We start from the raw sequence: 20,495 nt of genomic DNA, 5'->3' as shown, positions 1-20,495 counted from the left end.
TAGCCGTCGTGTAGCTTTGCGCGAAATTCCAAAACAAAACAACAAACAACCCTCCAATGGCACAGCGGTATGACTGTGGACTTACAACGCTAGAATCCGGGTTTCGACAGATAGCCCATTGTGTAGCTTTGTGCTTAATTACAAACAAATTTTCTATATAGTATCTATTTCCAACTTGATTTTCATTCCATTTCCTTTAAAGTTAAAATCGCTATGAAACACCCTGAATATGTTCATAACCTATAATTTATATTCAAAGAGAAATATATCGTTATCAGTACACACTTTTTCAGTTACTCCAAGAAAAGGAAACTTACAATTTGTAGCAGCTGCACTAGAAATTCTGGCATGTTTCTTAGAAATCTTGATGCTGCGTTAAAGAAAAGTGAGATCTTCTAAAAGCTGTATTCTAAACTTTTGTCTACATCTTATGAGTTTTTAAGTCGTGTATAGGAAAACGGCATCATGTAAAAGCTGTATTCTAAAAGTTTGTCTATATCTGATGAGTCTTTAAGTCGTGTATAGGAAAACGGCATCATGTAAAAGCTGTATTCTAAACTTTTGTCTACATCTGATGAGTTTTTAAGTCGTGTATGAAAACGGCATCATGTAAAAGCTGTATTCTAAACTTTTGTCTGTGTTTGAGGATTCTGTAATTCGTTTTGGAAAACTGTATATATATATATATATATAGCGTGTTTCAGAATGCTGGAGATTTCAGATGCTAGAACAAGAACAACTCGTATAAATTGTTTAGTAGTCTGGAAGAGGTGTCTAGGAAAAAGGCATATTTTAAATTGTATATTCGAGGAATCTGCTAACCCTTTCTTTCCTGATACCTTAGTAGTTAGAACTTTTAAAGCTGTTTTTGTATTTTCATTTTGTCTTCCGAAACAAACTTAAGTGTACCGAAACATCGACCCTGACATTAGGCCAACCCAATAAGTCATCTGCTGCAGTGTTACAGAGAACAAAACACTAGAAACTCCTATTTAGAAAGATACAGGAAGATTGTATTGAAGATGTTACATCCGTAGACAATTAATCATTTGCCCAACTAACAAATACTCGGTTCCTGGTATGGGGGAAGCCAGATATTTCAAATACTACCGTTTCCTGCTGTCTGCCAAGTCATTCTACGTCATATGCTTACGAAAGTGTTTCTGTGATAATAAGAACAATTTTCCGTGCATCTGTTACAATAAGAAAAATTATATATATTTTTTTACCCTGAAAGTGTTTATCAATTCAGCGTCTTAGTAGAAAGGTTACTAACAAATGGATATGAAACTGTATGATGACTGAATTTGTGAAAGTTTGAACTGTATATGAAACTTTTCACACTGTTTATTTATCTTCAGCTTCACTTAGTTGTTTCCTCTTGTTTTAAGTTAAAAAACTGGTATATATGTATGTGTGTGCTTTTAAATGGAAGGTTAGGCTTATATCAATTTGGTCATCTTTAAAATGATTCCTTCTGTATAAATAATCAATTTTCTACTTTTGTATAGCCGCGCTTTCTACTCAAGAAGAGGAATTCACGTTGATTTTGGTGCAGTTTATTTTTTAAATCGTACTCTAAAAGTTATCATTTCATTATTCAACTTCATCAACATAGGTTTGAGTTTTGTTTCTTTTCATAATAATGTATTTATAATTTCCCCCTTTATGTTCAGTCTCTGTTAAAAAGCGGTAGAAAAATTCTTTTTTCTTTGTCTTTTTATATCGGTTAAAATACTTTCCTGTATAATAAACTACATAGAGGCATAAAAAAAGTATTCTCCAATTCTAGCTTAAGAAGAGGACCTGGTGCGAACACCCAGGATCCGAGTGGTTACACTTCTCTCCACCACTCAGCACTGAACGGACACAAGTAAGTGTTGTATGATTGATCTATGGATTAGAGAAGAAACGAAGGTCAAGGTCAAACTAAAGCAATCCATGTCTAGATTTCAGATTTTTTCTTGTTTTAAGAATTGATGTTTTGTTGTCAGAATCTTTCAATTTGGCAGTCATAGCGTGATGTTTTCATTTTAAGTTTTTCCAAGTTTAATTACTGGACTTGGTTTTAAACAATATACAATGTGTTTCTTCTTTTTACACATAACAGAGATCGACTCCGATGTATACAAACATCTCCTGTAACCTTTACACTTGAGTTAACGCCGTGTGTAACGTTATCATATATTTGATCAACTGTATCCATCTTTTCCACCTCTTCGTTATAGAGGTGTCATTTACAAAAATCCAATAGACTGTTATTATATATTGACCGTCTTCTTTCCAGAACAATTACCTTTGAAATACTTGCACAAAAGAAACCTTAATCAACTGATACTAAGCTAAAACTCAGTCTTCCTAAACAATTTTGTTACTACAAGCACTAAACCCACGTAATTCGTACTTTAACCAGTTTGTCCTTAAAAGATCATGGTTTTAAAAACGAAATAATCCAAAGGAGTCTCTCACAACATTACTCTTTCTTATGGACCATATAGGAAAATATTTCTATTTTAGAACTTACGTGTCCTCCTGTGGGACAGCGGTAAGTTTACGAAATTAAAATTAATATAATCACAAAAATAAACACTGTAAAAGACGAAAGTGTACTTCAAAATTATAAAATATTGCAAATAAATAAAGATAAAGCCGGCAAAATGCGCCAAATGTACTAATGGACAAGTACTTAAAAGGGCAATTCAACTGTCCTGTTGAAATCACCAGAGAAAGAAAGAAACTCATTTGGTCTTTTAAGGCTTAATAGAGTAAAACTTGTTTATTGTTATTTAAGCTCCAAAAAAAAGGAGGCTTAAAACAGTTATTTAAGAGCTGCAGAATTTATTTAGAAAAAAAATGCATATAATTTTGTTGTTTCTGAAGTTTGAACTGTAATGCACAAGTTACAACCTTTGGTTTAATTCGCGATATTCAGGAAAAAAAGTTTCAACTTATTAAAATTGGGAGTTTTTATGAAAAAACTAACAAAAAGCAACGTGAGATCTGCTCTGCCCTCAGATATGGCACATGCCACTGAGGCAACGTGAGATCTGCTCTGCCCTCGGATTTGCCACATGCCACTCAGGCAACGTGTGATCTGCTCTGCCCTCGGATTTGCCACATGCCACTGAGGCAACGTGAGATCTGCTCTGCCCTCAGATTTGCCACATGCCACTGAGTCAACGTGAGATCTGCTCTGCCCTCAGATTTGCCACATGCCACTGAGGTCAAGTAGACATGATTCAGAGCATCCAACCTTCTCAATCATAACTTAGTATATACAGTTTTAATAATAAAAAAATGCCCTTTCAAACTCGTGGCTGCTAAATAATACAGTAATTAATTGGTTGGATTAATGTTTCTTATTTATCAAGTTTAAGCTACTTTTGGTAAGTAAAAGACATTACAAACAGCATACGCATCATTTTTATTAAATTGTTACTAATTTTAGCAGAACCGACCACGGCCTGTAAACTGTGTTATCGCGATAAGTTGCTCGTTCTTCTCGTATGTTTCTGCCAAGACATGTGAGGTATCACGGCCACGTCAAGCACGAAAGATAAAGTGAATCCTTCAACACTGTTCTAGCTCTACAGAACGTTCAAGTGGGCAAGCTAGCTTCCTGTGATAGGAAGCCCTGCTTTATTCTTTGCAGGTGTATTTTCTCTACCACTGTGTAATCTTCACGCACTTGCTGATATTGAAATTGGAATTTTTGTTTCTGTCACATTATTTCTATTTTCTTTGCCTACCCTTCTGTGTAATACACTGGAAAGTAATGAGGCACAAGGACCCCCCGGTGGCCTGGGGGGGGGGGAGGCTTGAAGGCTTATAACGCTAGGGTTTTTAGTTCGATCCCTGCTGTTCTAGAATTTTGAGTGCGATCCTCATTGTGCAGTTTTTACGCTAAACAAAATAAATATGAGCTTCACTGGTACTAATGAAAATGGATCATGATCAGGCTTAAAGCAAAAATACTAAGTAACAGTTAGTAATAGTTTTATTTTGGGGTCTCTTTTTCCTCTTCTCTCCTTTTAATCTAATTACAGCCGTTAAAGCTTTCATTTGTTTATTGAACGCATGGAAAAACACTGATTAGTTGCTAAATTTCACAAAAACTTCTTGTTATCTGATGTGAAAACATTTTCTGAAAAAGATGGGCCTAGTGGATAGCGTGTCGGGTTGCTAACCGAGGATCTGAGGTTCGAGACGTGGAGTGAGATCGACACTTTCAACTATGGGTGCATTATAAAAGTGATAGTTATTATTTTTAATTGGTTCAACGTGCGCATAAGCAAAAAGTAAACTCCAATTCTGAGAAACACGTGCTGTTGTTTTTTCTCTATTGGATCTAACATTTTTCTCAAATTTCAAAGGTTATTTATGTTAATATAAATATAACGTTTTGAAAATATGTGCTACCATTAAATAAGTACTAGTTTTAACTGCTGATTTAATTGCTAATATTTAAAAGAAAATTTGGCAGGCTTCCAAATTTCTTGGTAAGCTATATATCGATTTTATTAAGAGTATCACATGCCTCCCTAAGCCTTGGAAACATAACTATCTACAACACCTGATTAAAACACTACTGCCGTACTTGTATATATATTACAAAGAGATTTGTAAGCATAATGAAATATTTTAACTCATTGGTTTGTCTTCTTTAGGTACGATACAAAAATGCAAAAAACTGTCAGTTAGTTTAGAAAATGAAACTTGTAGTATTACAACAACAACAGCAAATATCAGAATTAAAAATGCCGTTGTAAAACTAATAATTTATCTAATGGTACTCAAAAATTATTTCTACATTTCTCACTTATTTTCTGTTATTATTATCCTTTATTTTTTGTTTTTTAGAGATATAGTAGCTCTGCTTCTCACTCACGAGGCTTCCACAAATGTTGTCGACAACAAAGGATCCACTCCACTCCATCTAGCGGCCTGGACGGGGAACACAGAAATTGTAAAGTTACTACTTGTCCATGGGCCGTCAGTACCCAATGTTAATCTTGCAGTAAGTCTGATTCTTGTGATTTTTTACTCTTATATTAATTAACAAAAAAACAAAACAAAAACATACCATGTTATTCTGAACTCCTTATTTAATTTTTTGGTTTTCATATATTTCTTAAATTAAACCTAAGGAGTAAAATGCTAGGAACAAATATGAACATAATTGAACTAAAAGGTTTCCCTCTGTAACACTATAAAATTGAACGAGCTTGTCAAATTATTTATGAATATATATTACAATTCTTCAACAGTATTTTAATGACAAGAAAACAAGGGGGAAAATACATTAAATATTGACTTTTGTTATGTGAATATTAGGTGTTTTCTTTAGGCTATTCACTAAATGTGCAGATAGTTAAGTGTAGCTAAAAGACATGGTGTACTAATAAGTATATATATGTGTTATATTAAAATGACTTTGTAGCCTCACCACGTCGTTACAGCCCATCTCCCCACATTTGGTCATGTTCTACCTAACGACCATGCATCTTGACAATAACCTTGCTCTGTAGTTTCAGTTTTAAGGCTGTCAGTCATGTCCAAAGCATATCCCATATTTCTCTTTGCTTCTCATAAGTCATCTAGTGTATGAAGATGATGACTTCCTAGCTTCCATTTCAACAGTCCATTCAGTGACTTCACCATTATGACTTTGTATGCAATGGCACTAATACTATTTCATTCTCCAGATGCTTGTTGAGGTATACAATGGTTGAACGGATAAGTGACGGAAGCAGTTTGTTTCTACGTGACTTTTCCAGAAGCTAGACCTTTATGATTATATTGTGTACTATTGCCTAGTATACATGGACAGCTTTTGCCTTTAACCTTTGTGTTTGTGGATTTTTTCCTGTTACATAACACTGCACTTTGCTTACCATTTTTTTAATATAATGTGCTCAACTCTCTGTAGTATCAATATTAGTAATTAGAGGATTTAGTTTTAGAATAATCTATAAACTTTGCAATAGTTAAATGTATTTATATATATATATATATATATATATTAAGTGGGTAGGTTATAAATAGAGAATAAAGAGAGTCAACTTCAATATGGTTAGAGTAGTTCAGGAGTAAGTGGGGTGAATGTATAGGGTGCAATAGGTTACAGAAGTGGGCTATGTTTGAGACGTGTGGATTTGATTGCGACCTTTAGTAGGCTTAGGAAGATATAATACACTGCAGCTTACTTTAGGGTGAGTTGGAGATAGATTTGAAGAGTATTGCTCTATTAGAAGGAGATATTAGGAGGTTGGTTGCAGAAATCAAGGAAGCAAAACAGGAATTAGATAGAGTTGCTTTGGAGAGAATGATAATGAAAGTGCTGAGGTTACAAGGACGCAATGTAGTAAAAAAGTTAAAGCTAAGAGACAAGTTCAATTTACATCCAGGTACCAGTATCTAATAGATTTGATCCATTGGCTGCTTGCAATGAAGAATGAGATGATCAAGAGGCTTGTATAGTGTGGGGCTCTCTCACTGAGTATGTGGATAAAGAGTAGGTGGGTTAACAGTAAACGTGAAAGCTTTTAAGTGTAAAAATCAGATCGATATCCACAATGGTCACAGTGCAGATAGCCCAATAGGTAGTTTTGCACTAAAATTTATACAAACAAACAAACTAGGACAATATAGATTGTTTTGTCAGTTCAGTTACTGATGCCTAGGGCTGAAAGATTCTCTTTTTGTGTAGTACATGTAAGAGCAAGTTATGTTGGAAATTGTAACTCAGAAAAGCTGGATAATAATTATAAAGATCTTCTTTTGAGGTTTACGGATAAAAATAGACATATGATCCTCTTCAGGAATGCCTCATTGGGCTAGCCGTGGGACTAATGTACTTAACAGGCTCCAAGGATTAAATAAAGTATTATCAGTAATAGGCTTAAGGAAAAATGTAGGCTATTTGGTCCTGTAGGATAGTTATTCAGAGTAAGGGTTAATTATGTACTAGAGAATGCCCCCATTTAAGCAGGTTAAGCAGTAATGTGTATGTAAAAGCTGTAAATATATTAATATAAGACAGTTTAAACTTGCATATTGGTGAGGAAGCTTGAGCAATTGGAAATAAAACAAATTGACAGAATGGCTAAGTTAATGAAGAGGTTGGAAATGAGAGATTCAGGGCTTAAAATTTAATAATAGTTATAAAAAATAAATCAACACAGTAGGGCCAAGAATAAGTTTAGTATCTACTATTCTAAAGTTATTAGGAACAATAGGAGAGTTCAGAGCAATAGCTGAACTAGAAGACTATGATATAATGAGAATTGCTGAAAGTTGGTTAGACTTGGAGAATATTTAAATTAGTATTTATATTTTTATATTCCACTTTATAAGTTATTTACTAGCAATAGACTCTTTAAAAGGGGGCTCATTGTAATATAGAGAAGCACCCTTTGCAGCCTGTTGGGATTGAAGTCACAAAAAATGGTAGTCAAGAGGTTGAATTTATATGGGCTACAAATATGGGTTTGAAAGATAAAAAAGTTGTCAATTTTTAGAGGCCAACAGGTCAGACAAAAGAGGTCAATTCTAAATTTTATAATGAGATCAATGTTGATACTAATAAGAATACTGATACAATAATCATGGGATACTTCAATTTTAGACACATTGTTTGGGATTCTATGGAATCAAATACAAATTGAGGGAGATAACTTAAAGTGATTCAGGCTGATTTTCTATACCAAATAGTCAGACAGCCAACCAGGGAAAATGCCATCTTAGGTTTATTGTAAAACACCTATGAGGATATAGATGCAGAGTTGAAGTAGGAGAACACTGAGAGGAGAGGTTAATTGCATAATCAGATTTGCCAGTCTGCTACTTGTTGTAATATTTGTACTTGTATTTTGTATTTATGTTAAACCTACTAAAGTTATCCCTAATTTTGAATTACTAACAACAGGGAAGGCAGTCAGTCAGCAGTACCCTACCACCCACCATCCCTAGGTAAAGTCTCTCCTAAAGTGTGGGAAATATTTTGTGGTATCAGATGGATTACAAATGGATTGCCAGCTCCAAAATTTAGAACTCTACCATCTCCTACTACATGTTGTGATAAAAATAAAAGACCTGATTCCAGATTCCTGATTTACATTATTAGAAAATTGGGATAATAAGTGAAGAGGAAATTTGGAACAAGTTTGGGAATCTATAAATAAGTTGCTTTTAATTCAAGATAGGCATGTTCCTAAAAAAAGAGATAAAGGATAACAGAAAATATCAAATCTAATTTGTTTACTAAAGACATAACAGAGTAGATCAGAGACAAATACTATAAGTTTACAAAGTATAAATTAACAGAGAGGTTGGAAGATTTACAGAGCTATAGGAAAACTGTGGATTTGGTTTAAAAAAAAATTAGAAAATCCATAATAGTTATGAGAAACTGCTGGCTGATAATGTTAAAACTAACAACAAGGATATTTTAAGTATGTTAAAATGGGAATTGGACCCTCAAAGGATGCTGATGACAAGGTATTTCTTTAAGGCTATAAGATGGATGAACTTTTGAATGTATTTTCTATTTTTACAAGAGAGAGAGAATTTTGGCAATATTCCTGACCCTGAAAATTCTATGGCAAATAATAGAGTCGATCAGAACATTGTAGATAGTAATCTCCTGGTGGGAAGTAGAAAGACTAAGAGACTAAAATATAGCCATACAAGGTTTTCTCCAGGTTTTAAAGAAGATTAGTAATCAGATATGCAAGTTTCTATCTTTCATTTTTGATAGGTCAATAGAAAGTGGACATGTGCGTGAGGATTGAAGAATTACTTATGATATTCCTATTTTTAAAGTGGGTAATAAGAATTACCCTTAAAATTATAGGCCAGTTAGTTTTACTTCCACAGTGTGTAAATTTCTAGAGTTTGATGAAAGAAGCTTTACAAAATTATGTAGGAAAATATGATATAAGTAAAACCCAACATGTTATCTTTTTTTTTTGAGGATTTAACTTATCATCTAGACAAAAGAAAGGGTGTGTGAACTTGCTATATTTAGATTTTCACCTTTGATAAGGTGTCACACAGAATATTAGCTAACAAAATTACATTGACAGGAGTTGGAGAAAGACCAGTAAATCGAATTGTAGGGTGGTTGAATGAGAGAAAGCAAAAGGTTATTATTAAAGGAGTTCAGTTAAATTTTACCATTGTTATTAGTGGAGTATCTCAGGGTTCAGAGCTTGGGGCTTCATTTTTTTTTTCTCTAAATTGGTAATATTGATAGAGGCATAATTAGTAACCCAGAAAAGTTTTCTGATGACATTAAACTTTTAGATATTTCTAGCAGTATGGAGAAATTGAGGTTTTACAGAATGAATTCATGATGGAGAACTGAAGTCTGATAATGAAGATGAAGACGGTTGATAATACACAAAACATTTTATTTACAAGGTTTGAATGGTTTGAAATACACTCATTTCATCTTCAGTGAAATCTGAAAATCATGTTATGAACATGATTATTAACTAAAACTATAATATCGTAATCACTAGTTTACTTAGTTATTAAGAAAAGTGATCAACTCCAGAGATGAATGGGTTATCTTACAAGGAGAGGTTAAGATCTCTTATTTTCTCTTGAGAGGTAATATGAGTGGAGTTTAGAAGAATATTCAGAGTATAAAAACCTCTGGTTTCTTTATGCTATTTTTGGAAGATAATAGGAAATAAGAACAAAGTTTAAGATTTGAAAATACAGGCTAGATTCCAGTTAAAACAGTTTTGTTTTTCTAATATGGTGATTAACTTATGGAATAAGTTGCCATTAGAAGTAATGGTGGTCAGAGCTCTACAGGAGCTTAAGATGGGAACAAACAGTGATTACCTGAAACATAGAGGGTGGGTTTAAATATTTATTTTTCACAAGGGTGAGTGAGCAGGAGCATTTGGTCCCTTGTTGTCTGAAGTTGTGATATGTTAACATTTTTTTTCAAGATGACAAACAAAGATGAATCAGCCTATACTATTCAATGAATAATGTTTCCCAGGGAATTGGTCAGAACAGATTAGCTATTATGCCTTAAAAACTGAAACATTGCATAGAATGTAAAGTTCTTATTAAATATCTGTAAGAATAATAACACAAGTGCAGATCCAGATACCCCAAAAGATGATTACCATCTTATTGTTACCAACATTTGGAGAAGGTGCAATATAACAAATATTTTAGCAGCTTAAAGTTTCATGTTATAAGCTGTGTTTTTAATGGAAAACGTTGTTTTATCCTACTATATATACTAAAGGGTAGACTTGCTTATGCTTTGTAAACTGTACATAAGAAATGCAATATTTTATTCTGAAAAGAAACATTTGAAAAATGTTGTTTTTTAAATATATGGACTAAAAATATGAAAATTTGTTATGGAGTAACTCTTATTTCTATTTTGTGGCTAGTACCATTAAATGTGTTATTTTGCATTATGCATACTCTCTTATTATTATTATTATTATTGGAAACATTGATGTCACAAAACCATAGACGTTTTGCCTGGTAGGGATTTAGAATGACGTAGGATTTTATCACCTGTGATAATGCTGTAATCAGTTTATTTCCACAGATTCCTCCTTTTCTTCCCAGCGTTGTCATGGTAACCTGCTGCTGGGTCATTCATTCTCTTCTGTTATTAGCCAGGTTAGCACCTTGTAACGACAGTTGTCTCGTGGTGCGAGATCGATCTGAAAGTACCGATAAATTTGGCTGAAGGTCCACTGATTATGAGATTGATTCCATAAGAAGTATAGATTTTTGTAATTTAAATTTTATTTACAAATCAGAAAGTAATGTTACCCCACTCCTTAAGTTTTGGAAGTAACTGAAACGGTAGTGACTCCTTCCAGGAGACAGGTTATGTGTTAAGCAAACGGTTAGATAGGACTAATTTAAACCACAGATGTCTTAAGCTTTTGGCATGACTTATTGGTTATGCACCTTATGGTGTTCCCGTGTAAGATTGATGTCGTCGGGATTGTATTAGATTGAAACTATCTCCGTAATTTTGATCTTGTGTTTATTCATTCTCTCCCATTACGATTAATGAAACTGCAAAAAAAATTGCTGCTCACCGTATACAAAATGTAAAAGATATCTTACTCCCAAACTATGCTATGGAAAAAGAAAATATAATTCAACAAGCAAAGTAAAAACTTTCGTCATCTTCTACAAACAATGAACATCATGAATAGTGTGAAGTTAAAGAGCGTAACACACTCGAAAAGTGTCACTAACATAAATCTAACTTATCAACAAAAAAAATGAAACAATTACCGCTAACATCGACCTAAAGTACAAACAAGAACAAAAAAGGTGTCACTAAAATCAAACTTTGTTTGTTTGTCGTTAAGCACAAAGCTACACAATAGGATATTTGTGCTGTGCCCATCATGAGTATCGAAACCCGGTTTTTAGCGGTTTGAGCCCTCAGGCTTACTGCTGAGCCACTGGGGCAAAGTCAACCTAAATTACAAAAAAAAATAACAAGAACGAAAAGGTGTAACTAATGTTAACCACTACCAAGAACAACAAAACGTTGTTACTAAAACAACCAAAAAATAACAAGAGGATCGTAAACGGTCATTAACACCTGATTGGGGGGGAAGGGGATTTCCCGATTTTAGTTGTTTCATATAAAAGTGTTATTTTATACTTTTTCATTGACATGTTCGTACAGCTTGTTCCTTCATTACTATTTGATTGCTCTTTAAAAAAAAAACTTTTGTCATTACCTTATATCTATTATAAGTATTAGAGTTAATATTTCATATATTATCTACCCATCACTTATGTTAGTGTTTCGCTAAAATTGTAATTAATAGATAGTATTGAATTTGACTTATTTATGAAGTTCAGTTCTGAGAGCCCCATACACAATTTCCCCAAGCCCCCTCAGCTCAGACTAACATCAACCTAAAATACTACCAAAAATAAAAAGGTGTCATTAACATCAACCTAAAATATACCACCAAAAATAAAAAGGTGTCATTAACATCAACCTAAAATATACCACCAAAAATAAAAAGGTGCACTAACATCAACCTAAAATACCAACAATAATGAGAAATATATATATATATAGTGAAGTATTGACCTAAGGAGTAAAATTATTTACATATTATATCTCTAATTATATTCATTTCGATCTTTATATGTGTCACACAAAAATAGTATAATTGATTTCAACTTCAATTCAAGTTCTTAGAAAGTTTTACCTGTAACAATTTATATAATACTTTGTTCAAAGTATTTCAACGTTTCGTTATTTCTTGATTTCTTGGCCGGTGCTATATTTATTCTATACATACACACAACTTTCACTGGGCATAGAGGAACACGGACTCTTTCACATTGTTTGATAAAGTACTGCCCCCTCACATTTCAATTATATTTATATTTAACCCTGCCCCTGTTGTAGCAACCATCCTACGTCCTCCTCACTTATAAAACAAAAGCTACGCCCTTGAAATTTCTATGTATGTGTCTCGTTGCACATGTGTGTGTGTGTGTGTAATATTATATTCCATCGTGAAACTGGAAAAAATGTTATTGGATTTCCTGTTTAGGATATTTTTGGACAAGTTTCGAGCTGCTAACGCAAATCTTCATCAGGTCGAAACGTCATCCAAAAACTTCCTAGACAGATGCAGTCCATTAACAACACCTTTCGGCTATTAATGTTTTATTTATGGATAAAACAAGTAATTATACTTTTGTTTTAATTTTACTTGATTCAAAAAACACACAACATTTTGCAAAGTTTACCTAGCGTTGTCAGATACATAAGTTTGAATAACCTTTTCAAATGACCAAAAATGCTTTTATTTCACTTCTAAACAATCATCCTGCCTTAAAACTATTCCACAGTTTCCTCGTGAAAGTCACTATACTCAGCGAGTGAGCGCGTGTGTTAATAACCAAGTTAAAAACGGAAAATTTAAAGCATTACGATATCTAAAAAAATTATCAAGCCATTGTTTTATTATAATTACATGAAGACAATTAATTGTTGTGGTAAATTGCTGTAAATACCACAGTGACATGAACACTATTTTAAATGATTCAGTTCACTTTGTAAGATTAGACGTCTTAACGTCCAAGCTAGAAATAAAAATCCTTTTTTATTACAGTTGTATAAACCTGACAAATTTTCAAGTGGCTTACATTTTTTACAACCTTCACATTTTCGTACACCACAAATATACGGCTTACCAAAAAATCGTAAACCGAATGTCTCCTCTAGTTCTATAGTTTTGTCTTATAAACTTTATAACTATAATCTTGGAAAATTTTCTAGCTTGGGTATTAGCCTCCATATTTCACGAAAGCTTCGTCTTTTGTCAAAAACTCTTGAATCTTTCACAAAACTAAAAGATTCTGACCTTTATGGTTAGCTTTGGTGTAAAAAATTCTATTCACACAAGTTCTTGTTGAAGAAGCAATTCATTGTGTTCTGTTTTATTGTTTGTTGAATATTGTGTAAAGCTACTCGAGGGCTATCTACTCTAGTCGTCCCTAATTTACAAGTGATGGATTAGAGAGAAGACAGCCAGTCAATATCACTCACGGCTACGTTCATTATAACCAGATAGACTGTCTAAGAATGGAAATCCTGTTCACCTGTTTTAGCTCATTTATTCGTGTTCAGAAGTGAAGAAATTGTCATTTCCATTGCACTCCATTCTCCATTTTTCTGGACCCGTTATCGATAGTTTTTCTTTCACATTCGAATGCAGTCCACCACAACATTATGTTTGCAGTTGAAAGTGAAGTTGTTGAAAAAGCTTATTTTTTTAAATGGTTTGTTTGAAATAAAAACAAACTTGGATTTCATACCACTGTTTTTCGTAAAGGCATATATTCGGGAGTTAATATATAATGGAGTTGTTTCAATGAACCTAGAATCCGTGTTTCGATACCCGTGGTGGGCAGAGCACAGATAGCCCATTGTGTAGCTTTGTGCTTAATTATAAATAAACAAACAATGATCCTACACAAGAAATAGGGATATCATAAAGTTCCTTTTTCATAAAGCTAACATTACTTGATATCCACAGCAAGTATTTCCAACAAAGCTAAATATGTTAAAGTCACAGCTTGATTCACAAAGCGAGTATCTAATAGTTACACGTAAAACTTTATTAGTCCTAGAAAATGAATCACAGCCTAAAGATACGACCAGTGATTTAGGGAAAAAAAAACATTTTTAATGTGTGTTATACCATATTATTTTATTGTATTATATACATCCCTAGGCTTTTCCATGGCATTCACAAAACTATTTTAAAAACACTCAAAGAAAATAATATGGATTTAATTTGAAAATTTCCTTTTTAACCAGCAAGAAAATAAGACCAAATTGTATCAGGCAAATTTGTTGTCAAGGCCACTCCAGGATCCTCGTAACGAATTACACTCCCATATTGGTGATTACACTGGTAATTCTTACATTCGAGAAACCTCCCGAAAACTGTCCACAAGATTGAAAAAGCATTTAAAGTTCCTTCCTTTAAGCATACTGCTTAAAATAGTCACTCTTTTGTTTATTTTTTCGAATGTTCAATTATTGGCAGAGAAATTAATACAAATCGAAAAAAATTCAAAGAAATTCTCTTTATTAAAAAACAAAAAACTAGTTAACCAATATTTAGGTATAAAATTATATTTGTTTTATTTTTCCTTTTTAATAATTGTTTCTTTCATTGATTATGTTGCTTAGCGACGTAGTATTGTTGTTGATATTCCAATATGTAACGGCTTTGTTCCGTTATTCAATTGTATCCATCTGACGATGCTAGGTAAACCTAGCGAAACGTAATATTTTTTTTAATATAATAAAAAATATAGTTTTAAAAACAGAATTACTTGTTTTATCAGTAAATAATACCGTAATTTCCATATTACAAGTTCTTCTTTTAATTTCATTTTTGACGTACTACCCTCTATTTAAACCTCCTTGCAAACAGTTCATGAAACTATATTTGTTATTAAATTATCTAATACTAGCTGGACGGAAGTTGTGTAAATTCATGATTAATGAAAGGTTACCTTTGGACATGAAAAGTTGCTTCCCTCATATGTAATTGTAAAAAACGCCCATAAATAATGGAAAACACAAAATGTGAAACCGCAAATTTGCATGTATCTCCGTATGGACCCAACAAATTTGGTGAGATACATCAACAGGAGGCGAAGTAGTGGTAAAAAAACGCAAAAATGCCCATACAAACCGTAAAATGCAAAACTGAAAATTTGCATGTATCTCTCTATAGACCCAATGAACCTCCATACCAAATTTGATCCATCGACAGGAGGTGAGATAGTGGTAAAAAAACACCCATAAAAATGCAGAATGCAAAACCGAAAATTGTATGTATCTCCCCATGGACCTAATGAACCTCCATACCAATTTTGGTAAAGATCCATCCACATCCTGCGAAGTAGTTGCATGGACATACAACAGACAGTACTATTATATTTATATAGATCTTACCACACTCAACTTTAATTAGCCATGATTTCAACTAAATTAGACGGCACCTGTGCACAAAATCGCACTCAAAATAGAATTTGATTTATTAAATAAGTTGTCCCATAGTGGAACAGCAGTAAGTTTACAGACTTACAACGCTTAAATCCAGGGCTCGATTCTTCACAGTGGACACAGCGGATAGCCCAGTGTGGCTTTGCTCTACAAAAAAAAACAATAAAAAAAAACGATTAAATAAGCTATCGTTGTGTGCGCGGTTTTAATCTCAACAGTGATTTTGTTTCTATATTCTACGTTATGTTATTGTAAATATTAAATGTGAAAAGCTATTTATTAGACAGTGTGGTTTCCATGGAGATATTTTGTTGTTTATTTCAACATGTGGCGTTGTGTATTTACAGAATCATGATCATGAAACGGCGTTACACTCAGCTGCCCAGTATGGCCACACTGACGTCGTAACTCTCTTGCTCCAAGTAAGTGTTAAACACCGTCCTTTCATAAATTTTATATTTTTTTAACCTGAATAATTTAATAAGGATCCTAGCGAAGCTGCCTTGTAACACGTAGTTGATTGATGAATAAACCTGGTCTTTACTTTTTGAAAATTCGAATAAATTACCTTAGACATGTGTGCTTTCAATGTATATATATTTTTTAAATTGTAAATAACTTAGGTTTTCATTTTTTTGGTATTATTCAAATTTCAAAAATTATTATTAAGTTAATTTTATTTCCTACTTAAGCAAAATACTGTTAATTATCGTCTTCTATATTTGGTAAGAAGCTAAATGATTATAAGAACAATAAAAATAGGGTGAAACGCTTTCGAAAAATGGCCGTGTTCTCTTAAGAAAGAAATCTCGTGTTTTTGACGTAAAAGGGACGAAGAGAACGACTATGCCTTTTAGGTGTTTTTTTTTCGTATATGTTTTAAAGATGTTTGTTTTAATTTATCCATTTATTCGTATTCAAACACATAGATTTAACCAGAAAATAAATTCTACCCCTCCACACTTATGCTGTTGAAATACATTAGCAATAAGGCAACGAATAATAACTGGTGTTGATGTTGTACGTGAAGCTGATTTTAATGAAGAGCCTTTCAGAATACAAGTGATCCAGAGCTATAAAAATTTATTTGAAGTGATGGAATTGAAAAATGGTTGAATGGTGTGAAAAAACGAAGAAAAACGTAAACAAATCTGCTACTATTGAAACCATCTCAGCGCGACGTAAGGAACGTATTATTTTCTAGAAATTTTCAAAAGAATTTAATAGCTTTGGGAATCATTACTCATTTTCAACTAGTACTATGTTTAAGACATCACAAAGTAAAGAACAAAAGAACAGCTTATTTATTTATTATGTCTCGTATGGAAACACAATATTTTTTTATTGTTTCTTCTTTTTCCAAACACCTTTCAATCGACCACATACATTCTTTCATTTCTAGGCGGATTAACTTGAAACATGGTAGGCCTAAAACGCCCAGAAACCTTTTTCATTTTTTGTATTTAAACATTTTCTAAGGATTACATAGGGTCATAGGTAAAAAAATGTATATTTTGGGCTCATGTGCAGTCATATTTATAGCAATCAACGTGAAATTGGCAAAAATATAATTTTTCACGCTTCCAACACATGACATACATACAAAAAAGTTGAATTTATCCATTTTGTGTCTTTTTTTTAAGAGAATCGGAGCTCACAAATAATTATAATTGTAGGGGTTTTTTGGTCAATTACTCTGACATATTTCGACCATTTTACGTGCTATTTAGTATAAAGATATAGACAATTTTGGAATTTTTGTCTTTTGCTCCACTTTTCAGCGAGGAAAGCACAATTTGGGTTTTCGTGAACTATTCATGTGTATGTAAACTACATTATATGGCATTTGATACAAATATACCTTCTAGCAGGTTCCAAACAATGATATAGACAGTTCTTTTAATTTTCTGGTGTCAGAATTGGCCATGTTCGGATTGTGTGACGGAGACATGTTGCACATTCGCCCGTGAATGTTGACCTGTTTATTTTTCAGAAATCTGGGTATTTACTGGCCAAATTCATGATCGTCAAAGTATATTTTATGTCTGATAGAAAGTAAATTATCGTATGAGATTACGACAGATTCAAAGAGTTGGGAGAACGCCACTTTTATTATATAATATTTATCTTGTTTTTCTTTGTTATTTGCGTGTGTGTGTTAAAGACCTCAACCTTATGACTTGACATCTTAGGCTGTAACAAAAAAGAAATATTTTATATTGATGATGACTAAATGCACACATTTCCACCGCCATTTGATAATGTCGGTTCAAGTGTAGTTTGATTCTTGATCATAGAATAATTGTGACCCTACCATACGGAACCTGAAGGAAGAAACAGCCCTTGATTTAGCTGCCCAATATGGTCGATTAGAAACTGTGGAACAGCTCATCAAACACAATCCCCAATTGCTTCGAAATAACATCAAAAAACATTCCCCTCTCCATCTGGCGTCAAGAAACGGACACAAGCAAGCAGTTAGAACTCTTTTAGACGCTGGATTTGACGTAAACTTCCTGGTAAGATGCTTACAATAAATATTGTTATTACAGCTACTAACAGCCCAACCGAACCACAGTTATTTGAGAAAGTAAAGCTATGAACGAACTGTCAAAATTATGTCTATCTAATTCTATTAATTCTCATGCTTGAATTTAATACAAAAATGTTCTTTCTTGGTCTATTTTATATTGCAAATTTTGTTTTTGCCAAAGACGTCCAATATTCTTGTACTTTGGATTTTACTCTTATGCTTGCATATTTACCTAACACATCGTTCTTCTCATTTGTTTTAAATCTGGTTTTGTAGTTCATATTTATATTTTTAATTCAAAACAGCATATATATATTGTATTTCACGAATTTCAAATTTACAGGCAGAGGGTGGTAGTGCGCTCCATGAGGCGGCCTTTTATGGCAAAAATGAAGTTGTGAAGCTTCTCTTAGATTATGGGGTTGATGTTAATTTACAAGATCAGCATGGAAGAACAGTGTTTGATTTATTAGAAGATCTAAACACCAACATCGCTAAAAAAACCTTCAAAATAGTCAAAGGTATGTGATCATTATACTAAGCCTCAGACGATTAATAGACACTTAAAAGGTTTTATCGTCTTACGTATCCTTAGAAAATACAAAATTATGCGTTAGGGTTTTAAGTTATAGTTCCCCAATATTTGATTTAAGTTAATTTTAATGTGTTATTAACTTATTTCACAACTAATTGTGCTGTTTTGTTTTCAGGAAAAAGTAACAAAAATATATTTATGATTTACACATAAACGTTCACGTTTAATCTTCACGCTATTTTGGTATTGATTAATATATATTCTTAATAAACTGACACTTTTAAAGCAATAACATTTTTGATGTTGAGACTTCAATAAAAATTAAGGAACTAGTTAAAACCTTTCTCATTTAACGAACTAATTTGAAAAGGGAGTGTTTAACATATGTTTTATGAGCAATGCCAAAATTAATTTATTCTTGTTTTTTTCGTAAAATGTCATTATAGAGAACTTAGATAGAGTTAACCGCCCCATAATTGTGATCTCATGTGAAAAAGATTAATGTTTTCACAAATAAAATGTGATACGTCGTTTATTTTATTCTATTTAACAAATACGTAATTTTCATTAGTTTGTGTGTGTGTGTTTGGGCATGAAAATTATCATCTTCCCCCTGGCGATTATTTTAGACCACACTACTCTAGTCGCTACGGATGAAGATGTAGTAGAATCTCCGTGTTCGTTATCACCGCCACCTGGTTTTCTCTCCGGGACTTATGCGAACGTCCTTCTACCTGAGAGGTTGTCTTCTTATGGTATATCTCCTACAAAACAGAATAGTTCTCTCATTTTAGATACCAATTTTTATGAAGTTCCACCTCCACCCAGGTCTTTCAGTTCAAGTAAACGAACCTCAGGGTAAGTTTCATTATGATTAGAGTGATTAGAAATTTCTCATCAATTAGTGTACAGGGCGTTAGTTCAACCAATCAACCTGCAGATTTTGATAGCAAATCTAAATCTAACTATTGTAACTTCTGCAAGACTTTTTCATTTGTGTTATTTATATATATTCATTTTTGTAGTTAAAAATAGAGATCGATATTCGTTTTAATCTTATTCAAATGTGTTCTTTAAAATATATGTAAAAATAAAAATAATCACCATTATCTGTCTCTTGAGTCAGTATTCTTCTCAGAGATACATAAAGATTTCTGCTTGGATGAGTCTCTATCCTACTCAGAGGTGTAAAGATTTCTGCTTGGATGAGTCTCTATCCTACTCAGAGGTGTAAAGATTTCTTTGGATGAGTCCCTATCCTACTCAGAGGTGTAAAGATTTCTGTTCGGGTGAGTCCCTATCCTACTCAGAGGTGTAAAGATTTCTGCTTCGATGAGTCCCTATCCTACTCAGAGGTGTAAATATATCTGTTTGGATGAGTCCCTATCCTACTCAGAGGTGTAAAGATTTCTGTTTGGATGTATCATACCACTGACTGCATATAACGCATTAGTCTGTCTTTGTAATCACTAATAGTGTAGTGTTTTGGTAGTGGGTCCATAAGGATATACTTCTTTAAAGATTATATATAGCATTTAGGCACAGTTTGGTTTGATTTGTTATATTAATATGTGTGTTAGGTCCGTTGGCACAGGACTGGATCAGTGGAACAGTTTCATTTCTTTAACTAACTGTACTTTAAACTTTGAGGGTTTTTTTTATTATTATACGGAAGGCATGCATTTTCAATCGATGTGTTTCGATTTTCAGGGGGGGGGGGGGGTAGAATATGTATGGAAACACAGATTAAAAAGTGTTATTTGTTTTAATGTGTCAGAAATGTTGGGTATTCTTTCCGAAAACCTCGAGTTGTGAAATATATTGAAAGCAAGTTTTCACGTTCTCAATCTAGCTTACAATAA

The 20,495-nt window shown here is 33.0% G+C and overlaps 1 protein-coding gene across 1 annotated transcript in view; it reads left to right on the top strand.

Moving 5' to 3' along the window:
- LOC106463350 (ankyrin repeat and SAM domain-containing protein 1A-like) overlaps nucleotides 1-20,495 on the top strand; it is a 60,129-nt gene extending 39,634 nt beyond the window's left edge. The window contains exons 2-8 of the mRNA XM_013923376.2: nucleotides 1,793-1,873; nucleotides 4,861-5,017; nucleotides 15,913-15,987; nucleotides 17,863-18,084; nucleotides 18,442-18,619; nucleotides 19,263-19,491; nucleotides 20,411-20,495. Of these exons, the coding sequence (XP_013778830.1) occupies nucleotides 1,793-1,873; nucleotides 4,861-5,017; nucleotides 15,913-15,987; nucleotides 17,863-18,084; nucleotides 18,442-18,619; nucleotides 19,263-19,491; nucleotides 20,411-20,495 (1,027 nt within the window). The remainder of the gene's footprint in view (nucleotides 1-1,792; nucleotides 1,874-4,860; nucleotides 5,018-15,912; nucleotides 15,988-17,862; nucleotides 18,085-18,441; nucleotides 18,620-19,262; nucleotides 19,492-20,410) is intronic.

This window comes from Limulus polyphemus, unplaced genomic scaffold, assembly GCF_000517525.1.
Source record: "Limulus polyphemus unplaced genomic scaffold, Limulus_polyphemus-2.1.2 Scaffold52, whole genome shotgun sequence".
In the NCBI taxonomy this organism is placed as follows: domain Eukaryota; kingdom Metazoa; phylum Arthropoda; class Merostomata; order Xiphosura; family Limulidae; genus Limulus; species Limulus polyphemus.
Note: the sequence above shows the minus strand (reverse complement) of the source record. Positions and strands in the feature narration are given on the sequence as shown.